Below are 13,951 nucleotides of genomic sequence, written 5' to 3'. Positions count from 1 at the left end.
TTCCCCCTTTAAAAAAAGGCCCCCCCCCCCCCTTCCCCCCCCCCCCACCCAACCAACCCACCAACCAACCCAACCCACTTCCCCCCCTTCCTTCTTTGCACATGCCTCCTTCCTTCCACCTTTCCACATCTGCCCTCTGGCCCCTCACCCCGCCGCCCCCTCCTTGCAGTTCGACGAGGAGCACCGGCCTCGCCAACACGTTCGAGGCCACCGAGGAGGAGCTGGAGACTGCTAGTTACTTCCTAGTTTATTAGTGACCATTCATTACCAATAGGCGACCGAGGAGGAGCTGGAGACTGCTAGTTACTTCCTAGTTTATTAGTGACCATTCATTACCAATAGGCCACCGAGGAGGAGCTCGAGACTGCTAGTTACTTCCTAGTCAATTAGTTACCATTCTTCATTACCAATAGGCCACCGAGGAGGAGCTGGAGACTGCTAGTTACTTCCTAGTTTATTAGTGACCATTCATTACCAATAGGCCACCGAGGAGGAGCTGGAGACTGCTAGTTACTTCCTAGTCAATTAGCTACCATTCATTACCAATAGGCCACCGAGGAGGAGCTCGAGATCGAGCTCAACGAGGCGGAGCCCCTCTTCCTCCGCGGCCAGACCAAGGCCTCCGTCGCCATGTCCCCGATCAAGATCGTCCGCAACCCCGACGGCTCGCTGCAGCGCGCCGCGATGACGCAGTCGGCTCTGGCCAAGGAGCGGCGCGAGCTGCGCGACTCGCTCATTACTCTGTAATTAATCTGTTGATTACTCGTTTCATTAGGAGCGGCGCGAGCTGCGCGACTCGCAGCAGCGAGCGCTGATGGACGCAATCCCCAAGGCCGCCACCCCCTAGAAGCGGGGGACGTACGCTTGCCTCGCAGCGGGAGCTCCCCACTGTATTCCGCCGCCTCCAGACGCCGTCACGGCCGTCTTCACACTGTCCTCGCACTCCTCCGTACTCACGCGGTGCTCTGAAGACTTAGCGCAAGCCCCGCCGGCCGGCGTAGCTCCTAGCACCTCGACCGGCCCGAGATCGCCCGAGATGACGCGAGATGACGCGAGATTGCACGAGATCGCGTAGGACCTCAACCGGCCGTGGGAGGACCCGATGCCGGAGCCGGGAGAGCGGCACATCGCGCAGGAGCTGCGCGGCCTCGGCTACACGCAGGAGGCGGTGCCGGAGTGGAAGGTCAAGTCGAAGGGGCAGGGCTACCGGCGCGGCGTCTTTCTTTTTTAGCGCGCCGTCGTTCTTTTCTAGGTCAAGTCGATGGGCAAGGGCTTCTCGATCGGTTTCCCGACCAAGAACAAGTCGATCCAGGAGCAGCGCGCCTCGCTGCCGATCGCGGCGCTCAAGCAGGAGCGGGCTGATTCGACATACGAATGAGTGCATAACTGCTGGTTCACTGCGAATAGGCGCTGAAGCAGGAGCTGGTGAACGCCGTCGCGGAGAACCAGGTCCTCGTCGTGATTGGCGAGACGGGCTCTAATTAACAGAGTCGTTGAGGAATGAATATGTTAATTCACCAGGTCCTCGTCGTGATTGGCGAGACGGGCTCTAATTAACAGAGTCGTTGAGGAATGAAATATGTTGATGAACCAGGTCCTCGTCGTGATTGGCGAGACGGGCTCTAATTAACAGAGTCGTTGAGGAATGAATCTGTTGATGAACCAGGTCCTCGTCGTGATTGGCGAGACGGGCTCTAATTAACAGAGTCGTTGAGGAATGAATCTGTTGATTCACCAGGTCCTCGTCGTGATTGGCGAGACGGGCTCTAATTAACAGAGTCGTTGAGGAATGAATATGTTGATGAACCAGGTCCTCGTCGTGATTGGCGAGACGGGCTCCGGCAAGACGACGCAGATGACGCAGTTCATGGCCGAGGCAGTCGCTGCCACACCGCCCACGGAGCCTGAGCCCCCCCACCCACACTGGGGTCGACCACTCTGGGAGGCGTGGCGCTAGGCGGGCTTCACGTCGCGCGGCATCATCGGCTGCACGCAGCCGCGCCGCGTCGCCGCGATGTCGGTCGCCAAGCGAGTGGCCGAGGAGTTTGGCTGCCGGCTGGGCCAGGAGGTTGGCTATTCGATCCGGTTCGAGGACTGCACGTCGCCCGAGACGATCCTCAAGTACATGACTGACGGGATGCTGCTGCGCGAGTGCCTCGTCGACACCAACCTGTCGCGCTACTCGCTCATCATGCTGGACGAGGCGCTACTCAACAGATGAATTAACTGCTAGCTAGTTAATCAGGGTGTTAACTAGCTCATCATGCTGGACGATTGATTAACTAATCACAAGTAGTTCACTCGCCCATCATGCTCGACCAGGCGCACGAGCGCACGATTCACACTGACGTCCTCTTCGGCCTGCTCAAGGGCCTGCTCGCCCGCCGCAAGGACCTCAAGCTCATCTGCACTTCGGCGGCCCTCGACGCGGAGGCGTGCTCGTTCCTAGACTGTTCCTAGACCGCTCCTGGAGCCTCCCTGTAGGCGACCCTCGACGCGGAGAAGTACTCGTCCTACTTCTTCGAGTGCCCGATCTTCACCATCCCCGGCCGCACCTCCCCGGTCGCGGTGCTCGTTTCTAGACTGCTCCTGGACCGTTCCTGGAACCTTCCTGTAGGCCGCACCTTCCCGGTCGAGGTCCTCTACACAAAGGCGCCATCTGTCCCTCGTCCCTCCCTCGTCCCTCCCTCGTACCTCCCTCGTACCTCCCTCGTACCTCCCTCGTACCTCCCTCGTACCTCCCTCGTACCTCCCTCGTACCTCCCTCGTACCTCCCTCGTACCTCCCTCGTACCTCCCTCGTACCTCCCTCGTACCTCCCTCGTACCTCCCTCATATCTCCCTCGTACCTCCCTCATATCTCCCTCGTACCTCCCTCATATCTCCCTCGTACCTCCCTCGTACCTCCCTCGTACCTCCCTCGTACCTCCCTCGTACCTCCCTCGTACCTCCCTCATATCTCCCTCGTACCTCCCTCGTACCTCCCTCGTACCTCCCTCGTACCTCCCTCGTACCTCCCTCGTACCTCCCTCGTACCTCCCTCGTACCTCCCTCATATCTCCCTCATATCTCCTCGCGCGAGCCGGCAGAGCCCTCCCTCGACCCTTGTGCACACCTGCATACCTGCATGCAGGCGCCCGAGGCGGACTACATGGACGCGGCCTTTCCTAGACTCTTCCTAGACCGTTCCTGGAACCTTCCTGCAGGCGCCCGAGGCGGACTACATGGACGCGGCCCTCATCACGGTGATGCAGATCCACCTGCAGGAGCCGCCCGGCGACGTCCTCCTCTTCCTCACGGGGCAGGAGGAGATCGACACCGCCTGCCAGATCCTCTTTGAGCGGATGAAGTCGCTCGGCCCGTCGCTGCCGGAGCTCATCATCCTGCCCGTCTACTCTGCGCTCCCGTCCGAGCAGCAGACGCGAGATGGAGCCGAGATAGAGCCGAGATAGAGCCGAGATCGAGCCGAGATAGAGCCGAGATAGAGCCGAGATAGAGCCGAGATAGAGCCGAGATAGAGCCGAGATCGAGCCGAGATCGAGCCGAGATAGAGCCCAGGCATAGCCCAGATATGCCCATCATCCTTGCTGCCTGATGTCTCTATTTCTACGCGCGGCGGCACCCCCCCCCCCCCCAAAGAAGAACTACAACGCGGCATGCGTCTGCTCCTAGGCGCATCTTCGAGGCCGCGCCGCCCGGCTCGCGCAAGGTGGTCATCGCGACAAACATCGCCGAGGCATCCCTCACGATCGACGGCATCTTCTACGTCGTCGACCCCGGTGAGCCCACCCTCCCCTACCCCACGGTACCCGAACCCACCTTCCCCTACCCCACGGTGCCCGAACCCGCCCTCTAGGCTTCGTCAAGCAGAAGGTGTACAACGCAAAGGTCGGCATGGACTCGCTGGTGGTGGTGCCGATCTCGCAGGCGTCGGCGCGGCAGCGGTCGGGGCGCGCCGGCCGCACCCACGCATTCATGTCTCCCAACCAGCACTCGAGAGGGCACGTACTCCGCTGCATTCCGCTGCATTCCGCTGTATTTCGCTGTATTCACTGTCCTCCTCTTCGTTGTCTTCACCCCTTCCTCTCAACACGCTGCACAATACCGTCTGTAGGCGCGCTGGCCGCACCGGCCCGGGCAAGTGCTACCGCCTGTACACCGAGCAGGCGACCTCCCCATATCTCCCCGTATCTCCCCGTATCTCCCCATATCTCCCTCGGGATGCTCATCCGCCTCTACACCGAGCAGGCGTTCCCCTACTCCAATGGTACCCGAACCCACCCTACCCTACCCCCACGGTACCCGAACCCACGGGGAAGTAGCCGGTTACACCAATCATACGTCCTCGCTGCCGAGCAGGCGTACAAGAACGAGATGCTGCCCACCAACGTGCCGGAGATCCAGCGCACGAACCTGGGCAACACCGTGCTGCAGATGAAGGCGATGGGCGTCAACGACCTGCTCCACTTCGACTTTATGGACGCGCCGCCCGTGCAGACGCTCGTCGCGGCGATGGAGGCGCTGTACGCGCTCTCTGCCCTCGACGAGGAGGGGCTGCTCACGCGCCTCGGCCGCCGCATGGCCGAGTTCCCGCTCGAGCCTCCGATGTCCAAGATCTTGATCGCCTCGGTCGAGCTGGGCTGCTCCGACGAGGTGCTCACGGTGGTTGCGATGCTCTCCGTCCAAAACATCTGGTACCGCCCGAAGGAGAAGCAGGCGCAGGCGGACCAGAAGCGCTCCAAGTTCTTCCAGGCGGAGGGCTGGTTAGGTAGCTCGTTCACGCACTCGTTGATTGACTGAGGGGTGGCGCTCTTCCAGGCGGAGGGCGACCACATCACGCTGCTCGCCGTCTACCAAGGCTGGGCGGCGGCCAAGTTCTCAAACCCGTGGTGCTTCGAGAACTTCATCCAGGCGCGAAACATGCGCAAGGCGCAGGACGTGCGCAAGCAGCTGCTCACCATCATGGACCGGTACAAGCTGGAGATCGAGACGTGCGGCCGCAACTTCACAAAGGTGCGCAAGGCGATCACGTCGGGCTACTTCACGCACGCGGCCAAGAAGGACCCGCAGGAGGGCTACAAGACGATGGACGAGGGCCAGGTCGTGTACATCCACCCCTCCTCCGCGCTCTTCAACCGCAACCCCGAGTGGTGCGTCTGCCGCGGCCCTCCCCTCCTCCAAGAATGAGTTCATTCCTCCATTCGTGTCTCATTTAGGTGCCTCTACCACGATCCTGCCCTCATTGAACGAATCCCTCACTCACTTGGCTGACTGCTTGCTTAGGTGCATCTACCATGAGCTCGTCCTAACCTCCAAGGAGTACATGCGCGAGTGCATGGCCATCGAGCCAAAGTGGCTCACCGAGCTCGCGCCGCGCTACTACCAGCAGGCCGACCCGCGCCACCTCTCCAAGCGGAAGCGCAACGAGCGCATCGAGCCGCTGTACGACCGCTTCAACGACCCCAACGCGTGGCGCCTCTCCAAGCGGCGCGGCTGAAGTCGTCCGCGCGCGCGGCGCTGCGCCGCGCCGGATCGCCCTCGCCGTGGTCGCCGCGGCGGGGAGGCCTCGCGGGTCACGGTGCATGGAGGCGCGCTCGGCGGCGGCGCGCCGGCGGCGGCGCGGAGCGGTCTGCTGTCTGCCCCGGCGGGGCGCGGGCGCGAGGTGGAGAGGAGGGGCGGGGGCCCAAAACACGATGTCGACTGTCGCCAGAGAAGCCGCTGTGGTGGAGTGTACTATACTTGCGCTCACCTCTTTCTACGTAGAACAAGAGCCTTGACACAGACCCCACAAAACACAATGCCTAAAAAGCCAACCTAGTGTCGCGCCGTCTCTGGAGAGGCCGGTGTCTTAGCACACACAGTGAGTCATTCGGAGTCATTCGATGGCCAGAGTGCGATTGTGTGTGTGCGGGAGTTGGTTTGTCGGGAGGGAGGGGCAGGCTGCTCACCCACGTGCACCGGGCCAGTGCTTGCACTTTGAATGCCGTGGGGCTCCTCTGCCCGTGTCCGGGCGTGGAGATGCGAGGGTCGCCCCCCCTTGCCCCACCACTTTGTGTGTGTGGAGAAATCTACCTTACCTTACCTTACCTTAGGCCGGTGAGGACGCCGACCCGCGCCGCACCCGACGGCGCGGCCGAGCTGCAGGGTGCGGCACAACCACAAGCTCCGCCGCCTTTACAAAGCCACGGTCGCGCCAGGCGGCCTCGCCAACCCGTTGAGGCTGCTGGAGCGCGCGGCACACAGGCGCCGCTGCGCCTCGGCCCTCAAAATCGGGCAGGGTGGCGTTGGCACGCCTTCGAAACCGGCACCGGGGTTTCGCCGGTGGGCCGCCGCTGAAGACGCCGACCGAGGACGCTCTAAATGCGCTGACGCGCGCGGCGAATGCCGCGCCCAGTGCCTCCAGGCGGCGCGCAAAGAGCGTGCGCACGTGATCGTAGAGCCAGATGTCTAGCGGGGCCACCCTGCGCACGACCTCCTCGCAGGCCGCCCGCAGCTCGGGAGCGCAGCCCTTGCTCCGTTTGAAGCAGCGACGGACCTCCGCCGAGAAGGCGGTGCATGCTGCCGCTTCGTCGAGCTGGACTCGCTGCGGCCGCGCGCCCAACTTCAAGCACTCCGGGTCGATCCGAGCGTGCTGAAGGTAGCGCAGCCCGAGTGCATCGGCCGTCATCAGAAGCGCCTCATCGAAGCGTTCTAGCGGCGCCGCAAGGTCAAAATGCTCGACCAACTGGCGCATCTGCTCCCTGGACGCGTCGGAGTCCCCATCTTGGACGTGCGCATGCAGGTAGCTGGGTGCCGAGGCTGGCCGACTCTCTAGACGAACCTCGGCAAAGTCCGCGTAACCCGGGTGGAGCAGGATGTTCGCTTGCAGATTGGGCGTTGAATTTGCCCAGCGCAGGAAACCTTCGTCGCCCAACCCAGAGGGACGATGCCTGGAGGCACGCGTCGCAGCGCGGCTCCAAAGATAGAAGGACACGTAGTGCGACAACGGCTCGCGCACTCGCAGGGTGGTGAACAGGTGGCAGGCAAGGCCATGCTCAGCCGTCTTGCGCTGCCACGCCTTGAGAGACTCGAGGGTAGTGGTGCCCGCAAGATCGCCACCAACATGACCGTCGATGCAGAGCCGTGGCAGCCGTGGCGAATTGCGGCTCAATCCACGCAGCGCGGTGAGCCCTCTTTGCAACGACGAGAGGTGGTAGCCCCAGTAGAGGCACTCGCCTTGCTCCTCGAGGCGTTGCATGAGCACCGACATGGTGCTGCCGCCATTCTTGTGCACGTGCCGATCAAATAGGACGAAGCATTCCCGTGGCGTCGCGTTGGCGTTTGCGGGCGGGCTCTCGCGCAAAGCGGGACAGCCCGGGGCTTGGCCAGCGACGCGCATGCGCGAATCGGGAGCAAGCCTGGACTCGACAAAACGCGAGAAGTTTCGAATTGCCGGGGTACTGCCCCCGGCGCTGTTGCAGGCGCCATCACCCCCACCGCCCCCCTAAAGAAAGAAAGAAAGAAAACAGACAACCCAAGGGAGGGATGGGAGGACGGCACGCCGCCACCACACAGGGATTTTAAGGAGAGGTGTGTGGTTTTATCTTATTTGTCGCCCGACGCGTTTCTTTAACTTATTGTTGACTCACGGCGAATTGACGCGGACGACGGGCGCCCGGCACTCGACTGAGCCTGCGAGATGCTCGACTGCTACGCCGCAAACGGCCAGCGGATCCTTGCGACTGTCCCAGCGAGGCCTTGGGTGACGGAACTCCTCTTCCTCGGCACACACACACCCGTCGACACGACGGCTTCACGCCTGACGGCCTGGCGAAATTCGGCCATGCCGCCCCACGCCGAGCTGTGGCAACTCCTGCTGCATGAGGACTCAGGCTCGAAGCCGCGGACGGCCGCCGCCGCCGCTGCCGCGGGCGTCGCCGCCTGCGCTTGGACGCCTTCACAGCTCTTTGCTCGCCTGCCTCGCCTCGCCCGCTCTCTCTCCACCAACCGGGCCTACCAGCTCGAGCAGACCAAATACCTCCGACGGTGCTATTGTACGCTGTGCATATTGCTCCAGCATGCGAATACAAACGCTGCTCCGACATGTCCCATAGTTACTACTACATGCATGGGTCGCTGCTCCTCTGGAATGACACCGTGGGAGAGGCTTATCCCAACTACGAGCGGATCTGGCGCATCGAGCCCGACGTCTTCTTCTCCGGGAGCGCAAGCACTCTGATTGAGCTCTCGGCGGGACTACAGGTCGGACGAGCGACGCGCACAGAAGCGCGCACCCACACGCAGACACACCTTACGTTTGCACCCTCTTGCAGGTCGACCTCCTACTGCCTCGCTACACGAGGGAGGACTTCGACCTCCGCCCAGTGCGTCTGATGTCTTCACGGCGCCGGGTGCATCGCGCAAATGAGACCCAGGGCCTGTATTACCACTGGCTCTCGCACGAGCGGCTGCTGCGAGGCGTGCCGGCTCGCTCGCGGATGCGCTCGCTCGTCTCCATCGGTCGGTACTCGCGCCGCTTTTTCGACATGCTGCTGCGACGCTACTGGAGCACCGGCGTCGCGATGTACGAGGAGATCCTCCTTCCCGTCGCGTGTGCGACCGCAGGGGCAGCGCAGTGCCGCATGGGCTCGTGGTCCCCCGGTTACGGCCTCCCCAGCGTGCCGCTCGCCACGCCGTTCCGCTTCCGTCCAGAGTACGACTGCGAGGAATTTGCGGACGCGCTATCCCGCGACACGCGCAAACTATTCCACCCCGTCAAATCACACGCGTGCCTGGTGGAGTATCTTGACAGGAGAGGGATGTGAAATATCGGTTTCATCTGTGAAGACGTGGGAAGGAGGAACATGTTATATACATGCGCAGTGGAGAAGAAAAGCGATGCGAGAGCCGCACAGTAGAGCTGTCAAACGTTAACTTTGGGCCTAACAGTTGCACTATTGTTGGCTGAAAATCCTCAACGTTGTTCAAGTGTTCTCCCCAGCCCAAGCTGTTACTGTTTGTTACTGTTGTTACTGTTGTTCAGTGGCCAGCAAGCAGAAAATGCCAAAAAACCCGGGTAAAACCCGAAAATACCTGGGTTTTTCCAGGTATTTTCGGGTATTACCCGCACTGGACGCTGGAGATCGTCGTGGGTCACTGCCAGGCCTTCCTTATTGTTGTTCAGCTGGCCTAACGTTAGCTACTGTTGTTGGGGAGCCCCACTGTTGTTCTGTTGTTACTGTTAACACTAGCAACACTGTTCAGCTCTTAACGTTTGACAGCTCTACCGCACAGCACGCGGGGCGACGCGGCACGCGGGGGGTCCTCGCCGGGAACAGGAAGAGAGACACAAATGGGCACCATCAGGAGTGAGGAGAAGCACACACTTCAGGGCCGCGATCGTCGCATCTACTTCCAAACATTAACTTTGACCCATACTCACACATGCAAATATGATACAGATTACAGAATGATATTTGATGTGTGCACTCGTGTGGAGACATCTAGTTTATAGGCCGCGCCTCGCCGCTCGCGTTCCGCTGGTTCCTCGGCCGCCACACAGGCCTGACCACCGACGAGGGCGCGTGGCGCGCCGTCGCGTGCGCGCGGCCGGTTGCGCTTAAGCAGTGCCTCCGCTTGCTGACGAATCGATAAAGTAGTCTTAATCAACTAGCACGCGCCAGTTCGCACCTGTGTCGAGCCTGTCTGCTGTGAGAGAGAGTTGTTTTGTTTAAAGTCTTATAATCAACCAATTGATACAGGTTGCGCTGAAGCAGAGAGTGCCTCGCGGCCTGCCCAAGCCCTTGTGGCACGAGGTGATGGAGCTGTGCGGCGGCGAGTGCGCCACGCTGAGCCGGCTCGAGACTCCTTCTGGCGCGATGACCTGCCGTGAACGGCGCACCTCTTCACGCGTGGCAGTAACAACATGACAACATGCACATGCACAACATGCGCATGTGCATGGCCATGTTGTTGTGCATGTCACATGTACATGTTCACCCGAGTCGACGGCAGTAGACGGCAGCAATATCTGCCTCGTGTGCGATGGTTGCCCTCACACTGATCTCGCCCTCTTAGTCTGCCTAGAGGTCAAGCGGCGTCACCACAAGCAGGCGCCGGGTCATTGACGTCGCCGAGAGTGTATTGTGTTTTGTGTCTGAGGTCTCGCTGATGGTGATGTGAACCGAATATCTCCCGGGCAGGCGCATATAAGATAACGAAAAAACAAGCGGGCTCTCCACACCAATCACTCTCGCGTCGCCAATCTCACTCTCTCGTCGCCAATCACCCTCTCTAGAGTCCGATGTATGCATACGGTGTGAGCTAATAGCCGCCCGCGCCCCGCCCGCCCCGCCCGCCCCGTCCACGCCCACCCCGCCCACCGCGCCCACCGCGCCCACCGCGCCCGCCTCGCCCGCCGACCGCCGCCGTGGCGCCCGCGGCCTGAGCCTGGGGCGCGGTGCGCGAGGGCAGCTGGTGGACAAACGTCGTCTGCGCCGCCACCAGCCGCCCAGTTGCGGCGATGGGCAGCGCCGGCTGGCGGCAGGCCGGGCAGTTGCTGTCGCGCTCCAGCACGCGCGGCGCACACGTCTCGCAGTACAGCGCGTGGCCGCACGCGAAGCGGACCGAGCGCGGCGCGTCCCAGCAGAGGTCACACAGGCGCTCCTCGGCCCCAGCCGTCTCCTCCACCTCCCCCGCCGCTTCGACTAGCGCCTCCAGCCGCGGCAATGCGTCTGCGAGCGGCATCCGCCTCTTCTTCCTCACGAGAGCCAGCCCGACCACGAGCCTCGCCAGCTCCTCGGCCTGCGCCACCGACCAGCCCGCGTCGGCCGCCGCGATGCTCTCCGCCGTGTCGGGCTCCTCCAGCGCATCGTCGCACGCGTTGAGCAAGCCGACGGCGCCGCGGCCGGTCAGGGCGACGAGCAGCGTGATGCCGAGCGCATAGCCGTCGGTCAGCTGAGAAGCTTGGTTGTCCTGCATGATGATCGGGTCCATGTAGCCGGGCTTCCCAAAGATGCGCTGCGTCGACAGGTGCGAGACCTGCTGGCTGCCGCCGGCCGTCGCCTCTGCCGCGCGCGCGAGGCCCACGTCGGCGAGGTAGCCGTTGCCGCGCTCGTCGAGCAGGATGTTGCCCGCCGAAACGTCGCGGTGCAGGATCATCGGAGAGCGCGTGTGCAGGTAGTGCAGCGCGCTCGCTGCGTCGCGCAGCACCTGAAGCCGTGCGGCGGAGGAGAGCGGCGGAGGCGGCGTCTCGAAGCCGAGCATGCGGAGCCGCTGCAGCGCGGCTGGAGCGCGGTAGAGGCGGTCCTCGAGGCTGCCGCCGCGGCAGAGGGGGTAGACGAGGCACGCTCTCGCCGGCGCCAAGCAGACGCCAAGCAGAGGGAGGAGGGACCGGTGGCACGCCGCGCTGAGCGTGCGCACCTCGCTCTGCAGCTCGGCGAGGCCTTGGGCGCCGACACCGACCAGCGCCGTCTTGACGGCGAACCCGCAAGCGACGCGCGGAAGCGACGGCAGGGCGTCGCAACGGTAGACGCGCCCGAAGCCTCCCTCGCCCACCTTGCGCGCCTCGGCAAAGCCGTCGGTCGCCGCGATGAGCTCGTCGAGAGGGACGGCGGCGGGCGGCGAGGCGGCGGCGGCGAGGGCGGCGACACTCGCCGCCGCCTCCACTGCCGCCGCCGCCGCCGCTGCCGCCGCCTCCGCTGCCGCCGCCTCTTGAGCCTCCGCCGCCGCCACGGCCGCCACTGCCGCCTCTACAGCCGCCGCCTCCGCCGCTGCCTCCGCCGCCGCCGCCTCCGCCTCCGCCTCCGCCCTCATCCTCGCCTCCTCCCTCTCCCTTGCCGCCTCCTCCCTCGCCCTCGCCTCTGCCTCCTCCCTTGCGCGCGACGCCGCCTCCGCCTCCTCCGCCGCCCGCGCCGCCGCAACCTCTGCTACCACCCGATCCGCTTCCTCCGCCACTCGCGCCTCCTCTGCGGCCCGCGCCTCCTCCGCCCGCTCCGCCGCCCGCTCCGCCGCCCGCGCAGCCGCCGCCGCCGCCTTCTCCTCCTTCTGCCGCTGCCGCTTCAGCGCCCTGGCCTCGCGGGCCTTTCGCTCCGCCAGCTCGTCGCGCAGCCGCCGCGCCGCCCGCAGCGCCTCCGAGCCGTCGGCGGCCTGGGCGGTGTTTGCGTTGATCGCCGCCCTGAGCGCCTCGAGATCGGCGTCGCCTCGCTCGCACGCCTCAACCGCCTCGCGCAGCGCAACCTCGGCAGCATCGCGCGCCTCCGCCGCCTCCGCAGCCGCTGCCGCCTCGCGTGCGGCCTCCGCGGCCTGTTCGGCTGATTCTGCGGCCGCCGTCTCCCCCTCCGCCTGTGCTGCGTTCGACGAGTGCTCCTCGAGGGCGCGCACGCACTCGGCGTGGCCCATCTCCTTGGCCCATTGATGCGCCGTCTTGCCGTTACCAGTAGGCGCCGTGTCTGCGCCCGCCTGCAGCAAGCGCCGCATGGCGGCGGGGCGGTTGAATATGGCGGCGCCCATCAGCGCGGTGAGGCCCTCGCTGTCCTGCAGGTTGACCTCAGCGCCGTGCCGAAGCAGCAAGTCGACCACCCGCTCGTGGCCTTGGCCGGCGGCGCGCATCAGCGCGGTGACGCCCTCGCTGCTCTGCTGGTTGACCTTAGCCCCGTGCCGCAGCAGCAACTCGACCACCCGCTCGTGGCCGTACACGGCGGCGCCCATCAGCGCGGTGTTGCCGTCGCTGTCCTGCTGGTTGACGTCAGCGCCGCGCCGCATCAGCAAGTCGACCACCCGCTCGTGGCCGTGGTGAGCGGCGCCCATCAGCAGCGTGAGGCCGCTCGCCTTGCCTCTCTCGTACGTCGCGTCGACCCGCCCGCCACTGTCAAGCCACGCCAGCACCGCATCCTCCTCGCCTCGCTCAGCTGCTGCGATGACCACATAGGAGACTGCCGCGGCACCGCTCGGCGCCCGCCCCGCCGCCACCGCTGGAGATAGCGTCTTCGCGACTCTCGATCCAGCCGAGGAAGCGCCGCCGGAGGAAGCGCCGCCTGCGCCTTCGCCGCCGGCTGCCGTCGCCGTGGGCCGTCCCGCCACCACCTCCTGGACGTGCTTCTTGAAGGCATCGACGCACACGGTGTGGCCCTCCTCCTTGGCCATCTGCAGCGCCGTCTTGCCGCTCGCACTGCGCGCCGCCGTGTCTGCGCCCGCCCGCAGCAAGCGACGCACAACGGCGGGGCGGTTGAGGACGGCGGCGTACATCAGCGCGGTTTCGCCGTCGCTGTTCTGCAGGTTGTTCTCCGCGCTGTGCCGTATCAGCTCCTCGACCACCCGCTCGTTACCGTTGCCGGCGGCGCCCATCAGCGCGGTGATGCCGTCGCTGTCCGGCAGATTGATCTCCGCGCCGTGCCGCAGCAGCAGCTCGACCACCCGCTCGTGGCCTCCGACGGCGGCGCCCATCAGCGCGGTGACGCCGTTGCTGTTCTGCAGGTTGACGTCAGCGCCGTGCTGTATCAGCAAGTCGACCACCCGCGCCGAGGGTGTGCCCGCTCTCGCCTCGTCCCCCGCAGCCAGAAGCGCGCCCAAGTGCGTCCTCAGCATGAGCATCTCGTCGTTGGCGCCAAAGTCGCTCTCGCGCACCACCGTCGCCTCGCCCGCCGCCCAGTACGCCGCCACGTACCCGCGGCCCGACGTGGACACCTGAGGGGCGCGTCGTGGGAGCTGCAGGTTCGAAGGCCAGGTACAAGGCAGCCGCCCAGCCTCCTTGGCCGCACAAGCCCCTGCCGCCTCACGGACGTGTCGTGCACCGCCCCCGTACCCGCGGGCCGACCTCAGACACCGAGCGCGCCGACCGGCCCACCCACCCACCCACTCACCCACCCATCTCATCCTCCCTCTCTCTTCTCTGTTCTCTTCTCTCTCCCTCTCTCTCTCTCTCTCTCTCTCTCTCTCTCTCTCTCTCTCCTCTTCTCTTCTCTTCTTTGAGCGCA

At 64.4% G+C, this 13,951-nt stretch overlaps 3 protein-coding genes across 3 annotated transcripts; 1 reads left to right on the top strand and 2 right to left on the bottom strand.

Moving 5' to 3' along the window:
- Nucleotides 1-165: 165 nt before the first annotated feature.
- On the top strand, nt 166-5,775 carry EMIHUDRAFT_471229 (ATP-dependent RNA helicase). Its single transcript, XM_005758255.1, has 18 exons — nt 166-221; nt 565-720; nt 788-832; nt 1,076-1,183; nt 1,253-1,339; nt 1,408-1,449; nt 1,811-1,879; nt 1,958-2,203; nt 2,323-2,415; nt 2,485-2,548; nt 2,618-2,652; nt 3,206-3,360; nt 3,672-3,778; nt 3,856-3,949; nt 4,114-4,186; nt 4,359-4,757; nt 4,824-5,149; nt 5,283-5,775. The coding sequence occupies exons 2-18, from the start codon at nt 631-633 to the stop codon at nt 5,494-5,496; spliced, it is 2,247 nt and encodes a 748-aa protein (XP_005758312.1). The 5' UTR covers nt 166-221; nt 565-630; the 3' UTR covers nt 5,497-5,775.
- Nucleotides 5,776-10,323: 4,548 nt separating this feature from the next.
- EMIHUDRAFT_372370 (Hypothetical protein) lies at nt 10,324-10,769 on the bottom strand (the record flags this gene model as incomplete). Its single annotated transcript, XM_005758254.1, has 1 exon — nt 10,324-10,769. A coding segment is annotated over one exon (281 nt), but the record flags the coding sequence as incomplete, so codon positions are not given.
- A 102-nt stretch (nt 10,770-10,871) lies between these two features.
- EMIHUDRAFT_77388 (hypothetical protein) lies at nt 10,872-11,792 on the bottom strand (the record flags this gene model as incomplete). The annotated part of the gene is made up of 1 exon (XM_005758253.1): nt 10,872-11,792. A coding segment is annotated over one exon (921 nt), but the record flags the coding sequence as incomplete, so codon positions are not given.
- Nucleotides 11,793-13,951: the final 2,159 nt, after the last annotated feature.

The sequence above is a fragment of the Emiliania huxleyi genome, assembly GCF_000372725.1.
Source record: "Emiliania huxleyi CCMP1516 unplaced genomic scaffold EMIHUscaffold_871, whole genome shotgun sequence".
Classification (NCBI taxonomy): Eukaryota; Haptophyta; order Isochrysidales; family Noelaerhabdaceae; genus Emiliania; species Emiliania huxleyi.
This window is presented reverse-complemented; position numbering and strand designations above follow the sequence as displayed.